Source organism: Manacus candei, unplaced genomic scaffold, assembly GCF_025592945.1.
Source record: "Manacus candei isolate 608988 ecotype Guabito, Panama unplaced genomic scaffold, ASM2559294v1 h1tg000023l, whole genome shotgun sequence".
Classification (NCBI taxonomy): domain Eukaryota; kingdom Metazoa; phylum Chordata; class Aves; order Passeriformes; family Pipridae; genus Manacus; species Manacus candei.
In genome coordinates, this window is record NW_026138071.1 from 20857636 (window position 1) to 20879390 (window position 21755).

The following is a 21755-nucleotide window of genomic DNA, read 5'->3' on the forward strand; positions in this document are numbered from 1 at the left end:
CTTGGAAAGTGAGAACTGCTCAAGAAGATGAGCAGGTGGACTCTGCACTGCTTGTGGGATGCTGAGGGAAGTTGAATCTTGATGAGTTTTATGGGTTGTCATGAAGTTTTATATTTAAAGAAAACAGGAAGTACAAAATAAAGAATATAAAGTCAGGAGAGAGAAGCAAACCCTAATTCTGTTTTAAATGGATTATCTCCCATGGCCGAATTACCTAGATTGGTCTATTTTTGTCCTAATTTACGGAGTCCTATTTATGAGATGCATGCCCTCATTCTAGACATCCTTAGCACATTTAAAATGCTGGCTATCAAAGGTCATTACATTTGTTTCCATCAGCTGCTTTACACAGGCCATTTGACTTCTTGTTATGCCTACATCATGGATCCAAAACAGCATTAAAAAAATAAAACAAACCCCAAAAGAAACAAAAACCCCCACCCTGATGTGAAGTTATATAGGGCAATTTAGATAGAATCTAGATTTATACTAAGCCTCCTAGGATAATGGAGTTTGGCGTCTCTTCTTTTGAGGTCAGACAAGATTAAAAAGAAAAAAGCTTTTGCACAAACTGCCTTTAATACACTTAAAATAGTGACTCACATTAGACAGAGAGATTATAAAATGTTAAGATACTTTATTCCCAGGAGGTTTGTCTGGTTTCCATTATAGAAAACATACAAAGTAATATCTTTATTATCTTCCAGAAAAGTCTGATTATTCCCTTGATTTCCCCCCCCCCTTCCTGTTCTGTTCTTTCCTTTCCTTTTCTGTACTTTAAAATCCGAGCAGTATGGTTAATGTCTGTTGACTAGTTGCTAGGCATAACATTATTAATTTGTGATCACTCCTCATTCTGGCTGCTGCCGAAATCTGAGTTTTTGTGTTGAAGAGTCAGTCTTTACCCAGCTGCCTCCATGGCAATGTCTGGCTTCAGCTTCCAGGAGGCTGGTGTTGAGCGGTTTGTCATCAACCACAGTGTGTGGAAAAAGCCACCTTGAAATATTTCATTTGCTGGTGACTCATTAGTATTTAAGGAAAGGCCACCTCTAGAGTAGGATAATGAAAAGCGAAGGCAGTCTAATACAGGAATTGTATCCTAAAATCATACATGGTGAGGCTTCAGTGGTTTAAAAAACCAATCTGTAACAAATGAAGGGTCTTCAGAAGCTTTCCCTTCTGGTACTGCATTCCAGTCTTATTCTTTCAATTCTTCCTAGATCCTGACCACATGAAAGCTACTTTTTTACTAACACAGAATTAGAAGACATGAATAGAAAGTGTTTCCTCTATGTATTTTCATTGCTTGCAGCAGATACTGTAAAAGATACACTCACTCCATTGAAGTACATACATTTTATTAGTTTTAAGAAGAAATTATTTTTTTCCCTGCTAAAAAAACCCCCAAAACTAAAAACTAGAATCTCATAGGATGATACCTATGTCTGGAAGAGGTTTAGACTGTGACAGAGAAAGTCTTACCAGAACATCCAAACTTTTCAGTTAATTGTGTTTTTTAAGTTTGTGAGATACCCCTGACCTGAAAACTAGACAAACATAGCTGCAGGGAGGACTCTGTCAGCTGCATTGTCAGTATCTTTTCACTGCAAGAGGTTTTGGCATGACAACATTTATAATCCTTTGGACAGAAAGTGGTGTTCTCCCCACCCTGCCTTTTTGAAGTGACTGTTCTAGCAGGTGGGAAGATGGCAAACACCGGATAATGGAAAACAATGTAGACTTCTGAATTCATAATATTTGCTCTTTACCATAAAACTGCCTTCTGTTAAGCTTACATTTGAATTAATTTGAAAGAGATTGGTTTTAATTTTGTTTTTAAAAGACATTTTCTGTGCTGTTTTCCATCATCAAATCAACATACCCCATAGTATTTTCAAAATCATTGGGGAAAAACAGTTATTCCAGATCACTGACAACTGGATTGAAAAAGGAGTTGCATTAATTCATCTATTGTTTTTTTTTTTTTATGTGAGAAATAGATTATGGCTTAGTTCTGCATTATACATAGTGTTAGAATTCCTCCTGTAAATTTTTTATGAAGTTCTTGGCTCCTGAATCTGCATGGATTTGTCAATGAGTGTAGGAATCTGAATTAATGGAGAAGTGTTATAAGCTGAGTGTTAAATATGGTATGTTAAGGATATGACTGGTGTGGTTAAAACCAGTGGCACATGAAAAGATGAGACACAAGCACATTAGGACTCCGAAATTAACACTTTATTGGTGGGTATGTTTAAAACAATCTTTTAATATATGCTGATACTGGATACACAGGTTCCTAAATGATAACTGAAGAAGGTTACTGAAGGTACCAGTATTGCTCTTGATAGACCTCCTTTCCTACCAAAGCTCATTAAGATGTATCTTGCAATTTATGCTCTTTGAGAGCGTAAAAGAACAGAAAAGATCCAGTGAATGGCCAGACCTGACAATCTGAGAACTCCTCTGGTGTGCAAGAATTTTCAGCTGGGCCTGAACAGTACCCAGCCCTTGTACAATTTGCCAGTTTGCCATAAGAGAGGTACTGATCTGGGGTGAAGATGCTACAAGAGTGCAGTTAAACTGACTGTGCTTAGCTGGCACTCCTCTTTGGGAACAACAAAGCTTACAGACTCTGCATTGGCAGTGTTTCTTGACTCTGTGCCCAGCAGCATCCAGGACTCCATTGCTCTCACTCTGGTGGGCAGCCAGTTTTCAGGCAAGCAAATTCTGTGCTTCTGAGCTTTGTTTCAAGGTCTGGTCAAACTCTCTTCATGAGATCAGCCTCCTTTGTCTAACAGTCATTCAGAGTTAATGTCAAACTGTTTAGTCTTCCGTTGTGTTTCAAGTCACTGACCACTCATTCCGTTGCTAATGTGTCAGTTGTCCTTGAAAGTGCATAAAAATTAGTAGGTTCACTGCCCTTGTCATTCCTGCCCTAACCTTGGGAATAAATTAATCCCTTATCTCCCAGTGTGCAGTAATGCAAAAAATGAACCTACAATTTCCATAAATATAACACAGTCATTTTGCATGTACTGTAGTAAGGCAAAGAGGAAAAGATAGATTTGTATTCAGATATGGTATGAACTCTCATGCTCCATTAAATGCTCCCTTCCTTGAGAATTTAAGCTTTATCTGATGGTAAAAAATCTAGTTCATGTGAGTGGAATCATACTTGAAGATAATTTTCAACAGATGAAAACTGAAAGCTTGGATCTAATAGGTGTCATCTGTGAAGAGGACTAATAACTGAATACATTCCATACCTTGCAAGATCAGGAACTTAATCAATGTTTTATCTTTGCCATCAAATGTGGAAGCAGTTTCTTGCATATGAAGCCAGTTATGCCTAAACAGATTTGACTTCATAAAATGAAATATGCATAGAAAAACATTATAGTGCAATAACAGGCACATTCTCTTGTCACTGAGATAAATTTCCCGTAATGACCTCATAAAAAAACTGAAAAAAAAATACATTTCTGTGTTCACTGTAGTTTAATTCTTATATAGAGTTTCATGCATGACATAGTTCAGCAGATGGTAGCCTGCAGGGTGGGAGAAAATTCAGTTTGACAAATTTTTCAACATAGATGCATCTCTGAATTTTAGTAGAAACAGGCAGGCAGTTGCTTTCCAGATACTGAATAAGGGTGGAACAAGCTACCAAAGTCAACAATGAATAAGATTTTTAAGAGTTATCAACGAGGTAGTATTTAATTCGAAGCAACAACAGTTTCTTTGATGTGTTCTTTAACTTGTAAATTATTTGAGAAGTAGGGTGAAAAGTCCAGTGCCCCCAACACACCCATGCTGCCTGTTCAGCACGTAAAATCCCAGACATCCCACCTGACATCAGTGCTGTTGCCCCAAGTGATGCTTTGGCTTTTGTTGTCCATTCTGCTGAATGTTCTGAGTCATTGGCAGGTAAGATTTTGGTTTTGGAAAGCAGACCTAATTACAGGACATTAAATTGAGTACTCTCCTCTCCTGCTCAAGCAGTTAAACGAAAATGACTGTATTTTAGATTCATGTGAATTACTGTCATCTGTGCTGCTATTGGCTGCAGCACTAACATGGCAGAGCATTTACTCTCCCAATACAAACAGCTCTGTGCCAATTTAGCATCTCAAAGGTGCTGAGGGACAGCAGCAGGGGTACCTGCAGGAGTGTGTAAGCAGGAGTGAGAGGGAGGCTCTTTGTCCGTAATTTGCCACCGGACCTGCTCAGATGCAATGTGCAGAAGGGATCCCAGCAGAGAGGGTGGGATGGAATAGGATTTGTAGACTGCTGTAATAGGAGTGCAAGTCTGATTGCACCTTTTGCAGTTACTTATTTATGGCCTGTGTTTACTTGTATTGCTGGGAGTAGCTGAGTTGGTGAACCTTTGTTTCTAGTTCTATTCAATTCCAGGGTCTGTTCTTTGCCTGCACAGTCTCAGGGAATTAATGCTCTTGAAAAATATTCTGCTAGGAATGTAAAAGAAATAATAATGGAAATGTTATCTCTAGGTGATTTCAAGACATTCACACAAATTAATAAAACCTCTTTGCCTGCATTAGTCTACATAGTTTTTTATCCTTTTTTTACTGTTGCCTCTTAACACCATGAGAGAGAGAAAGCTTTTTACTTCTGAGATTTCATGCTAAGAAGTTAAATAATCAAAATAGTTATCTCCTTTTTTTGACTTCTAGTGATGATTTTAATATATTTGCCTTTGATTTTTTTGGCACTGGTAAAATTATACTGCTTCTAAAGAATTGCAGCATGACCTTTGTGTTTCTTTTAGCTTTGATCTTGTCCAGTTTAATCTTCAGAGCTATTTAGTACACATCATAAGCAGTGTTTGACTTTGTTTCTCTCATCTTCATGACATCAGCTTTAAGATTTGAGATTAGAAATAACTATATTGGTATCCTTTTTGTTTCAGAGGTAAATCTTAACCCTGAAGAAGTCATCCACCTCATTACAAAACTAATAAAGCATAAAAGCTGTCTTCTGTTTAGCTAGAGCATGAACTCTACCAGTTACTTTGAGGTGGCTTATTTGATACCCAAGAATGTTTACTAGTGTCTTGATACACTGATAGGTTGCTGGAAACCCATGAAGGTAATGTGTGTGTGGTGAGGTAGTTCAGTGGTGCATTATGCATCTCGGTGAGGAGGCTTTGTCTTGGGTGTATAGAGACCATGGACTCTGTGCCTCTAGGGATAGGTACCAGAGACCATGGACTCTGTGCCTCTAGGGATAGGAACTTTCAGGGATCTGAAAGTTCTCATAAGGCACACTGGCAGCAGTGTTTTTATTTTAAATATAGGGGAGATTCACTGAACTATTTCAGGGGAGGTTTTTTTTTTCTTTGCAGGGAGAAAAAAAAACAGCTTAGAAAAAACACTTCCTGATTAGCCATAGTATGTTGCTTTTAAAGTGGGTGTAAGGAGAGTTAAGATGATGGGAAACAAACATTGTGTTTCACAGAAAATATTTCAGGTTCTTTTAGAACTCCTTCCTGCTCATTCCTTTAGATATCTAAGACTGACTTATCTTATTGTGTGCGTATACTGGATGAATTTCTTCCAGGATGTGTTGGCTCATTTCCTTGAGTACTTCTAAATTTTCTGAATTTTTTTTCAGTCACAACAGATAGCTGAAAAAGCTTTAAGGAAATGAGTCAACCTCCTGAAATAAATTGCTTACTGAATAGAGGATACTGTGTTTGAAGTCATAGACGCCCTTGATAGTTCTGTGGATGCTAATTAATAAATAGTCTCTGAAAATCTATTATATATACTCCATGTTCCAAGAGGATTTGGAAGACAAATATCCCAAAAGAGCTTCTGAGCTTTGCTGTTATGAATGTGGGCCATGCTTTTAGACTCACAGAGGTATAAGCCTGAGAGGTGCAGACTGAGAAGTGACAGGCAGACTGTAATGCAAAATTAAGGACCTTGCTGAACTTGAATGTAAACAGAGAGAAGTAATATACAGATCCTGAGTTGACTACTACCAAGCTTTTATAAAATAGCATTGTGAAATCTGAAGGCTGCATGGGCAAGGTACTTTGCTTCTTATTTAATTACTCGCAACAATTTGCATCCTGATTTCAGGAGCCCTTGCTGCTGGCGCCCAAAGCAGGTGTGTTTGTTCTGTAAGGAAAGGTCCAGGACCTGGAGAAGAGTCCCAGCAGGGAGTTTCCTTGCACAGGGCAGTGCTGAGTCACTGCGCTGGCAACTGACTGCAGTCCCACATAGTTAGTTTAAAAATAAGTGAGAGGACACCATTTTAGTAACATATGTGTCTTATACATTAGGTAGGCAAGGCTTTGGGATTCTCTTTGCTTCCCAAGGATTACTCAGCAACTCATGGACAGAAATGAGAAAACCAGCACCAAACACCATGATTTGGGATTTTCTCTCAGATGAGCCAAACTAAAAGTAAAAACAGATGATCCTTAATGTTTAAAAAGTTCGACATCTGGATCTGGAGCTGAACTTTGAACTCTGAGGCAGCAAGTAATGAGGCAGCTTGCCCTGCTTTGATGTATTACTCAGAAAGTCCCTGATGCAAGCAATAAATACCACATCTCCAAACAGATGATGTGCACTGTCAGCTTTTAAGGTGCTCCAGAGAAATCTGAATACATGCACACCACAATGGAGAGAAGAAGGTGCCGAGCATCTGCAAGGAGTTGACCCTGTTGGTGTGTAAAGTGTTGCAAAACACTGAGAGTTGGATAAATGCAGGTACAATAAAACCCAACTGTGGTGGAGGGAGTCAGAGGATGGTACAGGGCTCTTCCTCTGGTTTTGTGGTTGTCAGCAGCGTCTGCCCATGATTTGCAGTTGTAAACGATTAACATGCTAGATTTCTCTTGTTGGAGCATAAGTGTTGGCCAGGGTGGTTTGATACTGTGATCTATAAGGTTTTAATATGACCTTTAGGAGTAAAGTAGCACTGTGGATGAGGAATTGTAGCTGCAGGTGCCACAGTGGTTCTGTCCTGGCATTTAGTGCAGCTGAAATATTTTCCGAGGGAGGAGCACGACTATTTCCTAGTTAGGGACGAACTAAGAGAAGAGAGTGAACTCTGAAGGGGGCAGTGGAAAGAACGAACTAATAACTCCAAAAAACAGCTATGATTGTGAGCAGTTTTAAAGCAGTCCCACTTCACTGTGTTGAGGATTTAGAACACCAATGGCTTTTTTCCCCTCCAATTTTCCTGATACGTACATGTGGTATATCTCTTATAGTTTCTCTCCAGCTCCTTGTAAATTTTTCCAACCCTCCATGCTTTTATCATATAAAGTCCAACTACTTTGTTTTGTAGTTAATTTTTTATTTAATAATTCCTGGTTTTGTGGAGGTGGCAAGGTTGGATCTCTGCGACCTCATGGACAGGGAATGGGTGCTGTATTCTCTCAGCAAGGACAAGGAAAAGGGCAGAATCATGGTTTACTAAAAAACAAACAAAAGCATTGTATCAGTAGAAGTGTCCCTGTTGAAGAATCTCAAGAAATTATTGATTGATTTGTCAGGAATGCAGGAAAGGAAAAATAAAAACAATGCTTTGACTTGCAGGTTGACTTGCACGTCGGTGTATGTACCTGCTTGCAGCTCCTGCTTGAGCCACAGGGGATGGTATCCTGAGTGTGGTAGAGAAAATCAGCAAAAGTAGGTGGCTACAGCCACCGTGACAAACTGCCAGCACATTGTGACAAAATGGGTTTGGTGGTCTCGGCAAAGAACCAGTAAAAAACTGCTGAATTTCTGTCAAGTAAACAAGTCCCAGGCTACAGTCCAAGAGAACCTGAATCAGGTCAGGGACAGTACAAAAAGGCAGGTACTGACACAGAACTGAACACATTATGCTTCCTCTGTCTGTATACTGTGCAAAATACCATCTTTGAAAGTGTACGTGCTCCTGATCTATTTCTGGGTTGTCCCCTGTTTGCCTGAGCATTAATACAACATGTAAGCACACTGTATTGTTTGGTAGAAAGGACTGAGAAAAACATGATGTGCTTCTGTAAAGTGAACTGGGTCAGACTTCAGTCATGTGCTCATCCAAAAAAACTCTTCTCCTAGTGTCTACAGTATTTCCTTAACTGTGCTGTTAAATTCTGCAATGTCAGTATGCTAGTGCCAGATCCCCAAATGGGACAGTCTGTGTTTGCAATTAATCAATGACACATGATATAAAATCATGCAAAAATGCAGAAAACACAGCTTGTCTGAAAATTATGCCCCAGGGACTTGATTCACAAGTTGTATTAACAAAGAAGTTTTCAGGATCAGAGCCCACTGTAGAAACTTTTGGCTAGTTAGGTGTGATACAACCAATCTGAACAGGATTTTTTGTTTGCATTTTTATATACTTTCAAAAGCCATAGGTTTCTTTTTTGTTGTTTTTGTATTTTGCTTGCCTGCTTCTTGATACACACCGTCACCCTGAGTAGTGCTGGCTACACTCACTGGAATAATACATATATTTGGAAACATTTAAAATATTTTACTTCAGCTGCAACTTTAGTAGTAAATATCTAGAGAAGATGTTTGCTTTGCACATCTTTGCTGGGCTTCATATTATCTTATATAATATATTAATTCTGCAAGTTATCAGTAACCATATCAAATCTAAAGTAAATCTTGAATCCTTACATCAAAAGATAAAAGGAAGAATCTGGTTAGAGCTAGGAGTATGAAATGCTTCTCACAACAGTAAGGCATGTCAGGACATTTGAAGTCAAGTGATAGCAATGGCCTCATTAATAATTTTCAACATATTGTAATGCTCAGGTCTGTTTTTATGCCAGTTTGGAACAGAGGTTTTGAATAAACCCATTTCAGGTGAAAAGACTGTAAAAAGCTGGGAAGAGCTGTTTTCAGCAGTGGAAACTCTGGAAGAGAGCAATGTGCCATCAGATCTTGCCATCATGAGGCAATGAAAGGGAGGTAGAAAGTGTAGCTGACCAGGAAAATTAAGTGTTAACGGTGATGAAGGTAATGAAGGCTCATGATTCAGCATATTCCTTGAAAAGTCTTCCTTAACACAGTGCTTACCTACATGGATGTGCTCTCTTTATGCCAACCTATTATTCTTCTTTGTTGGTTTTCCCCAGCATTACTTATCAGCCATTTGGATGCCTTAGGAAACATATAATATGTGAATAAAACAGGAGGATGTTGCTGATTACTTAAGCTTAGAGGTTATGTGGTTTGTAGAAGGGAAAAGAGAAATTGCTTTTGCAGAGTTATTCACAGAATGACAGTTAATGGTTTCACTCTTTGATAGAGGCATGAGAGGGGAAGCATTAATACCGTTTCTGCCTTGGCTTAGCACCTGTATTCTTGGGCCCTTTTCTCTCTTTGTTAGTGGGTTAGATTACTGAGAAATTGAAGTATGACAAAAGTAATATTGTTTAAATATAGATATTCTTCTATATTCCAAACCAGGAAGCTCCCTGACTTTATAATAAATTCCCTAAAAAACCTATTAATGTCAAATGACAACAGTAGACTGGTTTGCATTCCTGCTTAGACTGCTCATAATATTGAAAATAAAGTTAAAAACAACAGCTGCTAAGGGAATATTAAATCCCACAAGATCCTTAAGAGATGTGTGCTGCAGAGCCATATTTTTTTTACAACTTTCAGAAACTGGAAGGATTTCTAAAAGGCAAGGAAATGTTTCTTTTTTTCTAAAAAAGAACAATTTTTAGAAATGTTTCTGTGTTTGACATGGGAATGGACTTGAACAGTGAGAGTTTTTGACACTGTGACTGTCAAAAGGCTGGAACAGATTAAGAAGAATATTGATCAGACAGTGTCAGAAACTGCAAGCAATAATCAAGCGCAATCAAAGGTGAAGCTGAGGAATCCAGGGGCAGTCTTTCCTCTCCTTTCAGAGGTCAATCAGTTGTCTTCCCCCAGTGTTAAAGGATGCCACATTGCTGGAAATTCAGAGATATTTGTGCCATCACAATAGTTCCAGAGTTCAAACCATCAAACATTTGAGAAGGCAAACCCCAAACTAACCTCCTGGATCCAGGATGTCAGCTGGATATCCTCCTACATGTCAGCTGTTCTGTATAGGCAAACTGCTCTTTCTGTGTGTCTGATCTGTTCTGTGTGTATTCTGCATCTAGCCCTTCACCCCTAGCAGTAAATAGCACTTTAACACATGCAAAGCATTTTATAAGAAATAAATCTTGGTAATTAACAAGTGAAACAAGGGCTGAAAATGCAGAAGTGATTGAGTGGTTAAATGAACCTCCACAGGACCCTTGGGGAGTGTGTTTGGCACAGACTTTTCTCCTTGATGGTTCATTCCAGGAAAGAAAATAGAGCTTTGGGAAGCCTGAAGGTGGGACTTACTATGAAAAGCAAAATGAGAACACCCAACTAGCTGGCCATAAAAGGAGCTGATGGATCACTGTGTGCAAAGGGCTGGGTCAGCTTTTTGGATGATGCTGGCTCTGTGATTCAAAATGTTTTGTGCTCTGAGTTTAACACCTTTGCTAATGATGAATTAATTTTTTTTTTAAATAAAAATCTTACGGAAAACTTTCAGTGTTTCAGGTTGAAACTTTCGCTGGCACAAAAAGCTACTTGTTATAACTGCTGGAGGGAAGGCACATGTGGGCAGTTAAAACACTTCATTTGTTTTCATGGTTACACTGGTTCTCCTTCAAGGCCATCAGCAGAACTTGACATCTGGCAAGGGAACTCCTCCTTCTCATTGCACATCTGAGAGCTTCCCACAAATGAGATTTCAGCTAATTAAGATACTTTATGCCCTTATGGGGATTTAAGAAGAAATACATACCTTTAATCTCTTGTGTTTTCTTCTGAGTTGCATGTTTTTTTGTTCAGTTCTAGAAAAGAAATGTATTTACTGAACTTAGCCTTTTGTTTGCTTGCAGTTTGCATATATACAATTAAAGATTTTTTACAATTTATTCAGAATTTATATATACACCTAACAAATCTAGTTGGGTCTGTGGCTCTTTCATTGAAGGTTGTGACATAATTTGAGGGTTAGAATTATGAGCTCTTGCTGAATGACACTGCTCTAATGCTGATGGCTTCCTTTATTTTGTTGGGTAAAGATGGTGAAGTTACTTTTCAGGTGTAGCTGCTTATGGTCGGTGTTTGTATCTCTCCAGTGTCTGGAAGGTCTTGTTGGTCAAGATATTGGACATACACTAGGTGACTGATCTGAAGTGACTGAGCTCATCCTTTGTGCTGTATGAATATTTACTAGAATCTGTAAAATGTAAATATTTCTGTCAGTAATATGAATGGGAAAAAAGCACATCAAGTGGGTAATGCACCAGTGAATTCAGGTCAGTTTTTTAGCAGATAATTGCAGAAATTGAGGAATTTGTGTCACTTGAGTAAGTTAGAATGAGGATTTTAAAATTATTTCTGTGATCAGTAACCTGTTCTGGCTTTTCAGCAATTTTCAGGATCATCTCTTAGGTGAGGGGTTTTTTTTAATTGATAAATTTATTAACTTAAAAACTATATTAATAAATTACAGTTTCTTACTATTTGTCATCACCTCACTTTTAAGTCCAGAGGATGAAAAAGGGAAATAAGCACAATCCTTGTCAAAAAGTGTTTGCAAATTTATGTGAATTTGTACTCTTATAAAGTAAAAATACTTTATAATAATTTATAGTACTTTATAATACTTATAGATATACTATATACTTTAAAGTAAAAGTACTTATAAATAAAAGTATAAACCTATCATTATTAAATTGTAGGGCAAGGGAATGGATGGCTGCTGATAATTAGGGTTGGAATGGCTCCTGTTAATTAGGGCAAGAAGTTTTTTAGTTTATTATAAAGTAGTTACAGGCTTGATATTTGCCTTAACTGCTACTTAGGATACCCATCTTACAGCTGACTGGGTTTCAGCTGGTAGTGTACCATTACTACTGTAAATACTGTGTAAAATAGGGTAGTTTCTTCTGCTGTATGAGCAGCTGGAGGAAAAAGGAAAAGGGAGCAGAAGGATGGACAAAAAGGAAAGCAGGAAACTAGCCAGTGTTGTGTGCAAACCTACAGACCAGTGATAGCAAATATGCTCATAATAAATTTTACTCTGCTTCATGGGTAGCCAACATGAGGCATATTGCAAAATGTTATCTGGAGATAAAGGTGAGTACTCAAGTCTGATGTTTTAGTCAGTTTTGGCAGACACTTGCCAAGTACTTGTTTGCTGGTATCTGATTTTAAAATTTCATAAATATAAACAGAACAAATGCACTTGCAGTGGTTTGAAACTACAGATTTAAAATAACATGCATATGTTTTAGAAATCTCTTCTAGTGTGTTGTACCTTTCATATATGTGCATTGCAGTGATGACTGTGGTGTTTAAAGGGCAGATGTACATTTCATAATGATTTAAAATGGTGTTTTATTTTTAGATTTGCAAAAAAAAAAAAAAGTAAAAATAGCATACAGTCATCTTGACTCTATTTAAAGCCCTCTCAGTTATGGCAATTGTGTTTGCTGACAGTTCCACAAGAAAAACCTCTTTCTGAGGGGCAAGTCAGTTACAGAAGATCTACATGTGGAGTAAAGTCTACTTAAGGTTAGTTTATGAGCTAGTAATGGCTCTCAAATTAGCCTACATTTTACTGAAATTAAACCCAGAAGAGATAATGACATCATTCAGTCTGATTTACTATCTATTACAGGCCACTCAGTGTTGTCCAAATTTCATCTTGCCTGAATATTCCTGCTCTCAGAAAATGAAAATGTGACTGTTGTCAGAGAGCAGCAGCAGACTGAATTGTAATAATGGTCTTATGGCAGAGGAGGAATTGCTCCAAGTACATTTCGAGGTTGTGAAGGAGGGAAGAGGGATGGCCATGCAGACCCTAATGGTAGACTTGACAGGGCTGCTGTAACCATCTGGCACTTCCTGAAGTGATTTCCACTGTTTCCACTTCAGAAATGTTTGACCAGAAAAAACCAAACACCAGGCAAACCCCCCATTTTTCTCTAGGACCCTTCTGCATTGGGTGTCTGCATACATGACCAGATGCTTGCTGGTTAATAAAAAAACCAGCATGAATGCCATAAAATAAATGACCCCTCACTTTTTCTGCTGGCTGTGAGATTACATATGATCTGTATCAAGACAGCCACACCAGAGAAAGCCCTCTCTGTAAGTGCAGCTGTGCTAGCAAAATTGTGCTTTTGTTGGTAATGTTTATTTATCAACAGAATTTCCCCAGGGGCAGGATAGGCTATGTTGACAAGAGCTCAGCTTTGCTGGTGTCATGTCTTCCACAGCAGGAATACTTTGTTGTATTTTTGAGTTTTTTCTGGCAAAGACTTGTGATGGGAATGTGGTCACAGATAAAAGTGCATGCCCTTTATCCTTGGAAGCTGCAATCCTCTTCTGCGTGCAGCTAAAGCCAGCTCAGCAGCTCATGTGCTGCCAGCAAACAAGTGCTTATCTGACACCATATAAGGCTGTAGTTGAGGAGGAAAATGATGAAAAACATTCCACAATAAACTTAGACTGGCAGATTAAATATGGCACAGAAAAGCTTAGATACAGATTATTTTTTTCCTTATTTAATTTAACTGACGGTATTTATCCCCAAAATAAGTTTTTACGGTTAATTAGAAAAAAATGACTTGTGTATATAGATATGCTAAACGATCCTGTCCCAGAATAATAGCCTTGAGGATATTGATGCACACAGGTTTGGTTTTGTGTTTGGGTTTTTTTGTTTATTTTTTTTTTGTTTCTGTTTGTTTGCTTTGTTTTTTCTTTCTTCTACTTACTACTGTTAAAAACAAAAGATAATCACCTTTAGGATACAAAATTGTGCAAGTGTTGGGAGGTGTTTGGAGATATGGTAGGGAACTGGATATCACAGGAGGAGGAGCGTATTGAAGAGGAATTATGATTGTGAAGATGGGTTTGTATTGGAGTTTTAACAAGAGGTGAGATGCAGTGAAGTGCTTAAAAAAAATAAATATGATGCTGCAGGAGAGAGACAGACTCCTCTTTTCCTTAGTATACTGCTTGCATCTTTGCTGTCCTCCTGTCCTCTAATCTTTATAATATAATAGCCTACTGAGTTGGTGCAGTATGTTACATTATAGGTGTAGTCCAGCTTCAGTACCTATTAGTGGCCTAAATCTGATTTCTGAACTGTTCCCTGCCTGGTGGCTATTGCTTTTGGCTGTCCCCATCTTCTGCAGACATCCTTTTCCCCAAGCCATCAGCAGCTGAGAGGACTGTGAGTTGACATGAGAGATAGTGCAGCTTTTGTCTCAGTTGCTTGTTGCTTCCTTCAGGAGGAGTTGCAAGCACCCCCTGTGTTATATTTACCCCCACGTGCAGCCAACTGGACCTCACTGAACTAAATGGTAGGTGATTTATTAGCATTTTGCAAAGATATTGGGAGTTTTCTGCAATATGATTAAGTATCTAGTAGTCTTTATGTCTTAGGGCATTGCAGTACCATCTGTCAGAGCTTATTCAGTGTAGTTCTCTAGCTTAATTTTTTTTCCTAACATTATACCTTTCTCGTAGTAGCCATTCTTTTGTAATGCATTGCAAAAACAGCCAAGCATTCTGTATGTGTGTTGTGTAGGATCTGGTTTCCAGGTGAGCTGGGTCAGCTGGTAGGTGACTCATGATGCACAGAGCCCTTGTGCTGTGGGGCTGGCACATATGTGAAACCTGAAGTATAGATGGGAACGAAGTGCACATCATTTTATGGAGAAGGATTAATAAGATTTTCAGGAAAGAGGTTAAGCTTGAGGTCATTTCCTTCCTCTTCTTATGCTTTTGAATCTCTGCCAGTGAGATGGGTGAAAGGATTTATTTTTGTCTTTGAATGCTTTGAATTTCAATGATGCCTTTACTTTGAATACAGAGAAGTGGAATTCCACTTTATTCCTGCTATTGTAGTGTCATATGTCTGAGAAAATTACTTGTATTTTTTTTTCAATATCTTTGTGTCTTGCATTCTAGTTGACTAATCCTTTGAGCTGCTGATGTGCCTTGAAATATCACATTGTGTGAGGGCATATGGAGGTGCTCTGATCCCCATGCTGAACTGTTAGAGTACGTAGAGAAGGAAACAGAATGTAGTAGTATAATTTTTGGAAAAAAAAAAAGAAATAGTCAATCTTATGGCTAGTGTGTGAATTAAAGCTATGTATGAAAAAGAAAGCAAGAATTTCCCCACCCTATTAATTTAAATTTCAGTAGCAAAAAGGTTTCATGGTTTAGTATTTTGATGGGTTGTATGGTACGGCTTTTATGCTCTGCTTCTGCAGCTGAAGTAGGAGCAAAGTGCTAGAGAAGTCAGTGTTATTCCTGACCTACCTGTCAGTCACAGGTACAAAAATTAATAATTTCTCTTGCTGTGTAAAGTAATAGAGTGCAATAGAAGTCAGCAGCATGTTTGTGGTATGTAGTGGGTCATGGGGAACACATGAGGTGCTTCTTGCCCACAGCTCTGGGGCAGTAAGTGAAGGTGTGTGAACCTTAAATTTGGTTGTGCAACAGAAAAAATTGCTGCTTTGCAGTGAGGAACAAACACCTCTTTGTTTTTTTGACCGTAGGTCATGATATTAATTATGGTAGATGATGATGATTCTTCACTGCTAATATAGCAGGACTGTGTAACCAGAAGGCCAAGATTTGTGTTCAGGTTGGAGTTCAGTGTTGTCCTGCACCCTCTGGCAGTGCAGTGCACAGTTACCTTCAGGAAGAACCACGACAGCTGCTTCTCTCCAATCTGAGGCTGTAAGAGCATCTGTTGTACCGTTCTCTGTCTCTTTTCTGCTCTTGCTTTTCTCAGCTGAAGATCTGTGTCTTATATTTTCATTACCTTCCAAGTTTTCTGTGTTCTGAAGAGTAAAGACAACTGTGATAGCATATAGTAGGATCTAGTAGCTGCTTAGGCAGCTTTTAAGACTGTTCTAGAATTTTATTCTCAACTTTTTCTGGGGTGCTCTGTTGGCATTCAAGGGAGAACAGTTTCCAGCTATTTAGTACACAGCAGTGTGTTAAATTTCTCTTACATTAGTCCAGTTCTGGTGTTATTTCCCCCTCTGTCCTTTGAAAATACAATTCTAGAGGTTCTCATGAAAACGTAAGCAATACAGTAGCTTTCAGTTCTTCATTAGCAAAGAGTCTGTCTTAATTTCTTTGACTGGAACCATTTTTTTGAAAATCTTCAAACCAAGTAAGAGCAGATACTTCTGTAAGAGGTGGAGGCTTTTCCCCTCACCCCCTGGTGGGTTTTGTTGGTGGGTTTTTGTGGGTATTTTTTTTTTCCTGTAATTTGAGTATTGCTGGAAAACCAAGATTTGCTTTGAGATCTTGAACCTGGTACTGTACAAATGTGCAATTTCATGAAATGTGTGCTGCAAAAGACTCGATCTACAGACCACGGACCAGATACCTTTAAGTACCTTTTTTGTTCTTGCAGTACTGGGGCTGCTTCAGCACAATTTGGGTTCTTGCGGAAAGCTGGAGTAGTTGTAGCATCCACCAGGAGGCCTGTGAGCAGTCAGAGCATCTGGCAGAACCAAGCCTTGTCCAAACCCCTGTGCTGAGGTGGCATTTACCAACTTGAAAGAGGAGAGGTAGTAATAGAAGCTCTCTGGCACCTGCTTATCCTCCTGCTCAGGAGTGCCCTGTGCAGAGTTATCCTGGGTTAAAGGCAGCTCCGTCCCAGCCAAATGTCACGGAGCAGTCTCGTCTTCCCTGAAATAACTGGATTTGTGGGGAAGTCATGCGGGAGAGCAAAGCACTGTGTAAACAAAAGCCAGCACTTCCAGTGAGCTCCTGCTGTGCTCGTTGCTGTGGCTGCCTTGCCGTCATTTCTAGGATTTAACCATCCTCCTGTTTACATCAGCCCGCCCCATGCTGCGGGGCTGTGGCCCTGCTTAGGAATCCTCCCATGGACAAGGCAAGGAAGGAAGTGGAGGGAGGATGGGGCTTCGGCATCCTGTACCCTTCGGAGGGGAGTGGCTGCAAATAGCTGAGCTTGAAGGACGTAATACCTTATGTGTTTTAACACGGGCTGTTGGAACCTAGATAAACCCTTGATTAAAGGAGAAGAGGCAGATGATGGTGTGTAACTGCTGGAAACTACTGCAGAGTTTGAGAACATCCTTCTGAAACCCTTTCCTTCAAATGACAAGAGGAAGGGAGAGGACAGACGTGCCTCGTGGAGCTGAGATTATGCAACAGTGCTAATACAGAGCTAAAGCCTCCGAACTTGAGCTGCACAAGCTGGGTGCGGAAGGCAACTTCTGTAGGAGATACCGTTTGTGATTGGGAACAAGGATGCTATTTTCAGTATCCCTCCTGTAAAACATTATTGTTTTTCATTCTTCAGTTTGTTAGTTGGGCTCTGATGGAGGAATGCAGTTTAAGATCCGCAGGCATCCTTTGGAATGGCCAGGTAAGGCTAGAAGGTACAACTGAGTGTTGATCTTTAATTTCAGCAATGTGCTGCATAGACGGGTGCTATCTTTCATGAGAAATATTCTGGCTCCACCAGATAACCTGTGAACTGTTCACAAACTGAGATGGGGAATTCTGAAAATCACAGAACATAAGCTTTGGTGTAGTGGGTTGACATTTGTCTTTATGGTACTAACTGATATATAGAGTAGTTTAAAGAGGTTGACATAATGTGATTTATTATAGTAATTGCTTGCAGTGGAAACCCTGTCTTGAAATTGTTTATTTATTTGCTGGCTTTCTAGAAAAGGTGATAAAATTTTTCTTTTCCTTAAAATGTGTCCTGATTCAGTTTTCAATTGATTTTAAACATATTTTGTGTATAAGAAAGAAATTTATTTAGTTCATTATTTCGGTAAACACTGTGCTACTTCTTTAATGATTACCCATAGATTTTTATTTTTAGTATTTCTAGAATTAAAATTATCAGAGGTTAACAAAGTGAAAATGTTGCTGTGTTACAAACTTTCTCAGTCAGTTGCTCAAAATCCACAGCAAGTACGTTTTGGAATGTTCTTGCTAGTCTCACATTTTGGTGACAGTCTGTTTTACTGCTTAGAAGTCTATGCTCACACCAAAAAGCAGAGTGCAGTTACTGGCATTGAGATTGAGGTTTTGGAAGTAAAGCAGTAAAATGCATGTAAATTTTTTGTTTTACGTCAGAAATGCCACCCTAGAGATTTCCTGATGGTTGGCTCAAAATTAAGTTCAGAAATATCCTCTGATGCAGATTAACCAAAAACCTGTTACTTTCTTGAAGACTAAGTGAAATGGTGGAGTAAAATAGGTGGAGGATGACCATCCTTGATATCATGTTTATGAGAGAAACTCGTGGCAAATCCATGAATCTCAGCTTGAGACGAAACTAGATGTAGCCTTACTGTCTACCAGCCTCCCAGCTCCACTGATACACACTGTAGGAGAACACCTGACAAGAGAAATAACATTAGACTGATGCTTTGAAAGCTTCCCTGGGATGAGTACAACCCCCCCCCCACCTTAATAACTGGATGCATTGCTTGCATCATCTTCAGTGCTCAAGAATTTAATGAAATTAAACTAAAATGCTAAAGAAGTCAGCATTTTGACAATCTGAACTTAATTTAAAATTTTAACAGTACAAACACCTCAAAAGATTTTGTGTAAAGCGTTTTCCTGAAAGGGATGAAAAAACGGATATTGGCATATAAGTCCCAAATAAGGATAACAGAATTATGCAAGGATACAATGATGTTACCAACGTGATTGATCTTTCCTGAGCTAAACTGCATGGATTTTTAAAGTGCTGTGAGTTAGAAAACCCATATATGGTAGTAAAAGATGAAAATTGTAAAGTTGTGTATCATTAAAGCCATTCACTGACAATCAGAATCTGTTAACATCACCTTCTCTCTGAGCTCTGCACATGAACGTCTTTATAAATGTATTACAGAAAAGAGATCAGTATGCAAAAGTTTGAACCTCTTAGATTGCTATAGGGAACTTCTAAATTTTATCCTAGGCAGTAAGCAAGTGACGTTTCCACACCAGGAATTTGTGACTTCTGTGATGTCTTTTGAAGAATAAATATCATTTGTGTTCATGGAAGTAAGCCTTTTATTACATAACCTAACACTACTGACCACTGAAACTGGGACCAGAAGAAGACTGATGGTTTGATATGACTAGTCTGTGCACTGGGGCTGTAAGGCTTGTTTCAGATAATTAATCTGTGGCAGTTCCTCTTTATCTGTCTTATAAAATACTGTATCTTATTTATTTGTTGCTGTAAACTATGCAAAATAACTCTGTGAGGTGATTGATTTCCAGTAGTTTATCCTTTTTCCTAAGGCAGAAATAGTGAAAGATATAGGACACAATGAACAAAATGTGATCTCCTCAGAAGCCTCCTGATCCTTGATGTCAGATACTGGCTTAGCATGGCTTTCAATGCTCCTGTAACATCCTCGTGCACAACTGGGAGTAGCAGTTGATAGAACAGAAGGTTGTGCTACCATTCAGCACAAGGCTGGAAAATGGGCAAACAGAAATAACCCCTGACATTGGGATGGGGCTGGCCATCTAGAAATCATTTTTTCAGAAAGAGACCTGGAAGTTCTGGAGGACAAGAAGTTGAGCAAGAGCCAACGGTGTGCCCTGGTCACCCACTGGCATTCTGGGCTGCATTAGGAAGAGCCTGAGCCAGCAGGTTGAGGGAGATGGTCCTTCCCCTCTACTCAGCACTGATGAGACACATCTGTGTGCTGTGCCCAGTTCTGGGCTACCAGTACAGGGAAGGCATGGACATAACTGGAGCTTCTTATGGCTCTTACTCTTTTTATGGGCGTAATTTTACTGTTAAAAACTAATTCTATAAAAACAATACCTTCTTCTTCCACTGCGCTGTTCATTCATTTATCCAGTACTTCTTTATTGCTTTTCACTACAGTGTTGACATGGAGGGCTCAAGCTGTGGGTATTGCGGGCGCTGTTGGTGTCTAACTTAACTTCAAGGATGTTGTAATCACGGTGAAGCCTGAAAATGGGGAAAAAATGAGTACAGCTCTTAATGCCAGGTTTGGCTGATTGCTTAGCAGTTAAATAAAGAAAACATTATTACTCAGAATGCGTTTGCTTTACAGTGATTTCAAGGAGCACTACTCAGTGTCAGGTTCCACACAGTGATACATTTACTGCTACCCACTTTTCATTGTAGAACATTGTCTCAAATGCGCTGATTTGTACAGGGGTTGCAGCTCTCAGAAGTTATGCCCTGTAATATTCTATGTCCGAGAGTTACTGAAGACAGAAAGATATCTTGCATTGTTTAATTTCTTTCAGAAGTGTAGACTCACTAGACAAGATACTGATGCAGTAAGACAGTATTTTGTTGCATATTTTATGTTCTGGGAAGGGATATTTATATCTACTCTTTGGCCCAGATTCTAGAACAACTGCCAGTTTCAGAAACAGCAATGATTAATGTGCTAAAAAGGGAATAGAACTGCGTAGAATTGAAGTTCCCTATGGAATGTATATACATAGTGTTTATGTGTATATAAATACACACGTATGTTTTGGTGAGGTGGAGAAATGAGGGAGTAATAATTCTGATGTTGCTTTTTGTGCTCTCAAGCACTTCTCTTTTTTGTCAGTATTTTTGTCAGTATTGTGTACTTTAATGTTTTCATGCTATGCATTTTTTTTCTTCTTCAGTTTCTCTTTTTCAAACCCGTGAACTGAGGTTTGCAGTTATTTTTCCATAGGTTTTAGTAATGTAATTTTTCCCCGATGTGAATAACATCATAGAAGTAGAAAAAAACCATCTGTTTCAGAAAAAAATCAAAGCTGACCAAAATAAATTCTGTAATTTGAGTTGATTGCTGACAGGCAGTGGTCTGTCAGTGTTTTCCATCCCTCTGTGTCCACCACCTTCTGTTGCAGTGGCAGTGTGCCTGTGGGCAGTGTATCAATGATTTAGTCTTCATTGCTGCAAAGGAGTCTGTTTCTTAATGTAAGGGCTGAAAATCCAGAGACTTCTGCAAATTTATTTTATTAAATAAGGCGAAAGAAAGTTTTCTGCATTCTTGTAACTACCAGCTCAGAATTCAAGACTCAGTTCATGGAGGGCCTTTTCTGAAGCTCACTAATGTTCCTGTAAACATTACCATTGACTTTACATAGTAACTGACTAAAAAAACAAAGAACAACTGCTTGTGCCTTATTGTTGGAAATCTCACCATTAAAAGGCATATTTCATTGCTTAACAGTTCCTTCATTTGTTGAACTAGATAAGAATAAAAAGTATTAGTATTTATGGTTATAATATATCTAACATTTGCCCTTCTTAAAATTATGAACAGACTCTTCTCCATTTGATTAAATAGAGAAATGCAGGACTAGAGCATGTTAGGTGAGGTGTTTATTGTCATCAATACATCTTCATTTACACAGATGAAATGAGAATGCTGAATAGTTTAGAACTCTGTGTTTCAGATAACTGGAATTTTTCAAGAATCTGCTTGCTTTTGGTAGAGATGTTTTGGATAACCAAGTTTGTATAGTGGACCAAAACAGTCACTAGTGTAGTTCTGCTGAAAGTTAAACGGTATCTCATGGTTTGCCAGGGTTCTGTCTGGAAGATAATAGGACCTTGGGTTAGGAAGGCCCGTTAAAAAATAAAAAAAGAAAATGAATTCATCAACAGTGTATTGTTTTGGTTAGAGTGTCACTGCAAACCACATAGAG

At 38.8% G+C, this 21755-nt stretch overlaps 2 protein-coding genes across 4 annotated transcripts in view; both read left to right on the forward strand.

The window, feature by feature from the left end:
• Positions 1–21755, forward strand: part of GTF3C3 (general transcription factor IIIC subunit 3) — a 170410-nt gene that overhangs the window by 105404 nt on the left and 43251 nt on the right. The gene's annotated exons all lie outside the window — the stretch shown is intronic.
• Positions 1–21755, forward strand: part of HECW2 (HECT, C2 and WW domain containing E3 ubiquitin protein ligase 2) — a 160953-nt gene that overhangs the window by 55380 nt on the left and 83818 nt on the right. The window contains exon 1 of one of the 2 annotated variants that reach the window (XM_051787998.1): positions 17015–17466. The exons of the other annotated variant lie outside the window; for it this stretch is intronic. Coding sequence (XP_051643958.1) covers positions 17427–17466 — 40 coding nt within the window. The 5' untranslated portion in view covers positions 17015–17426. Of the gene's footprint in view, positions 1–17014; positions 17467–21755 lie in introns of those variants that run through there. 2 annotated transcript variants of the gene reach the window in all.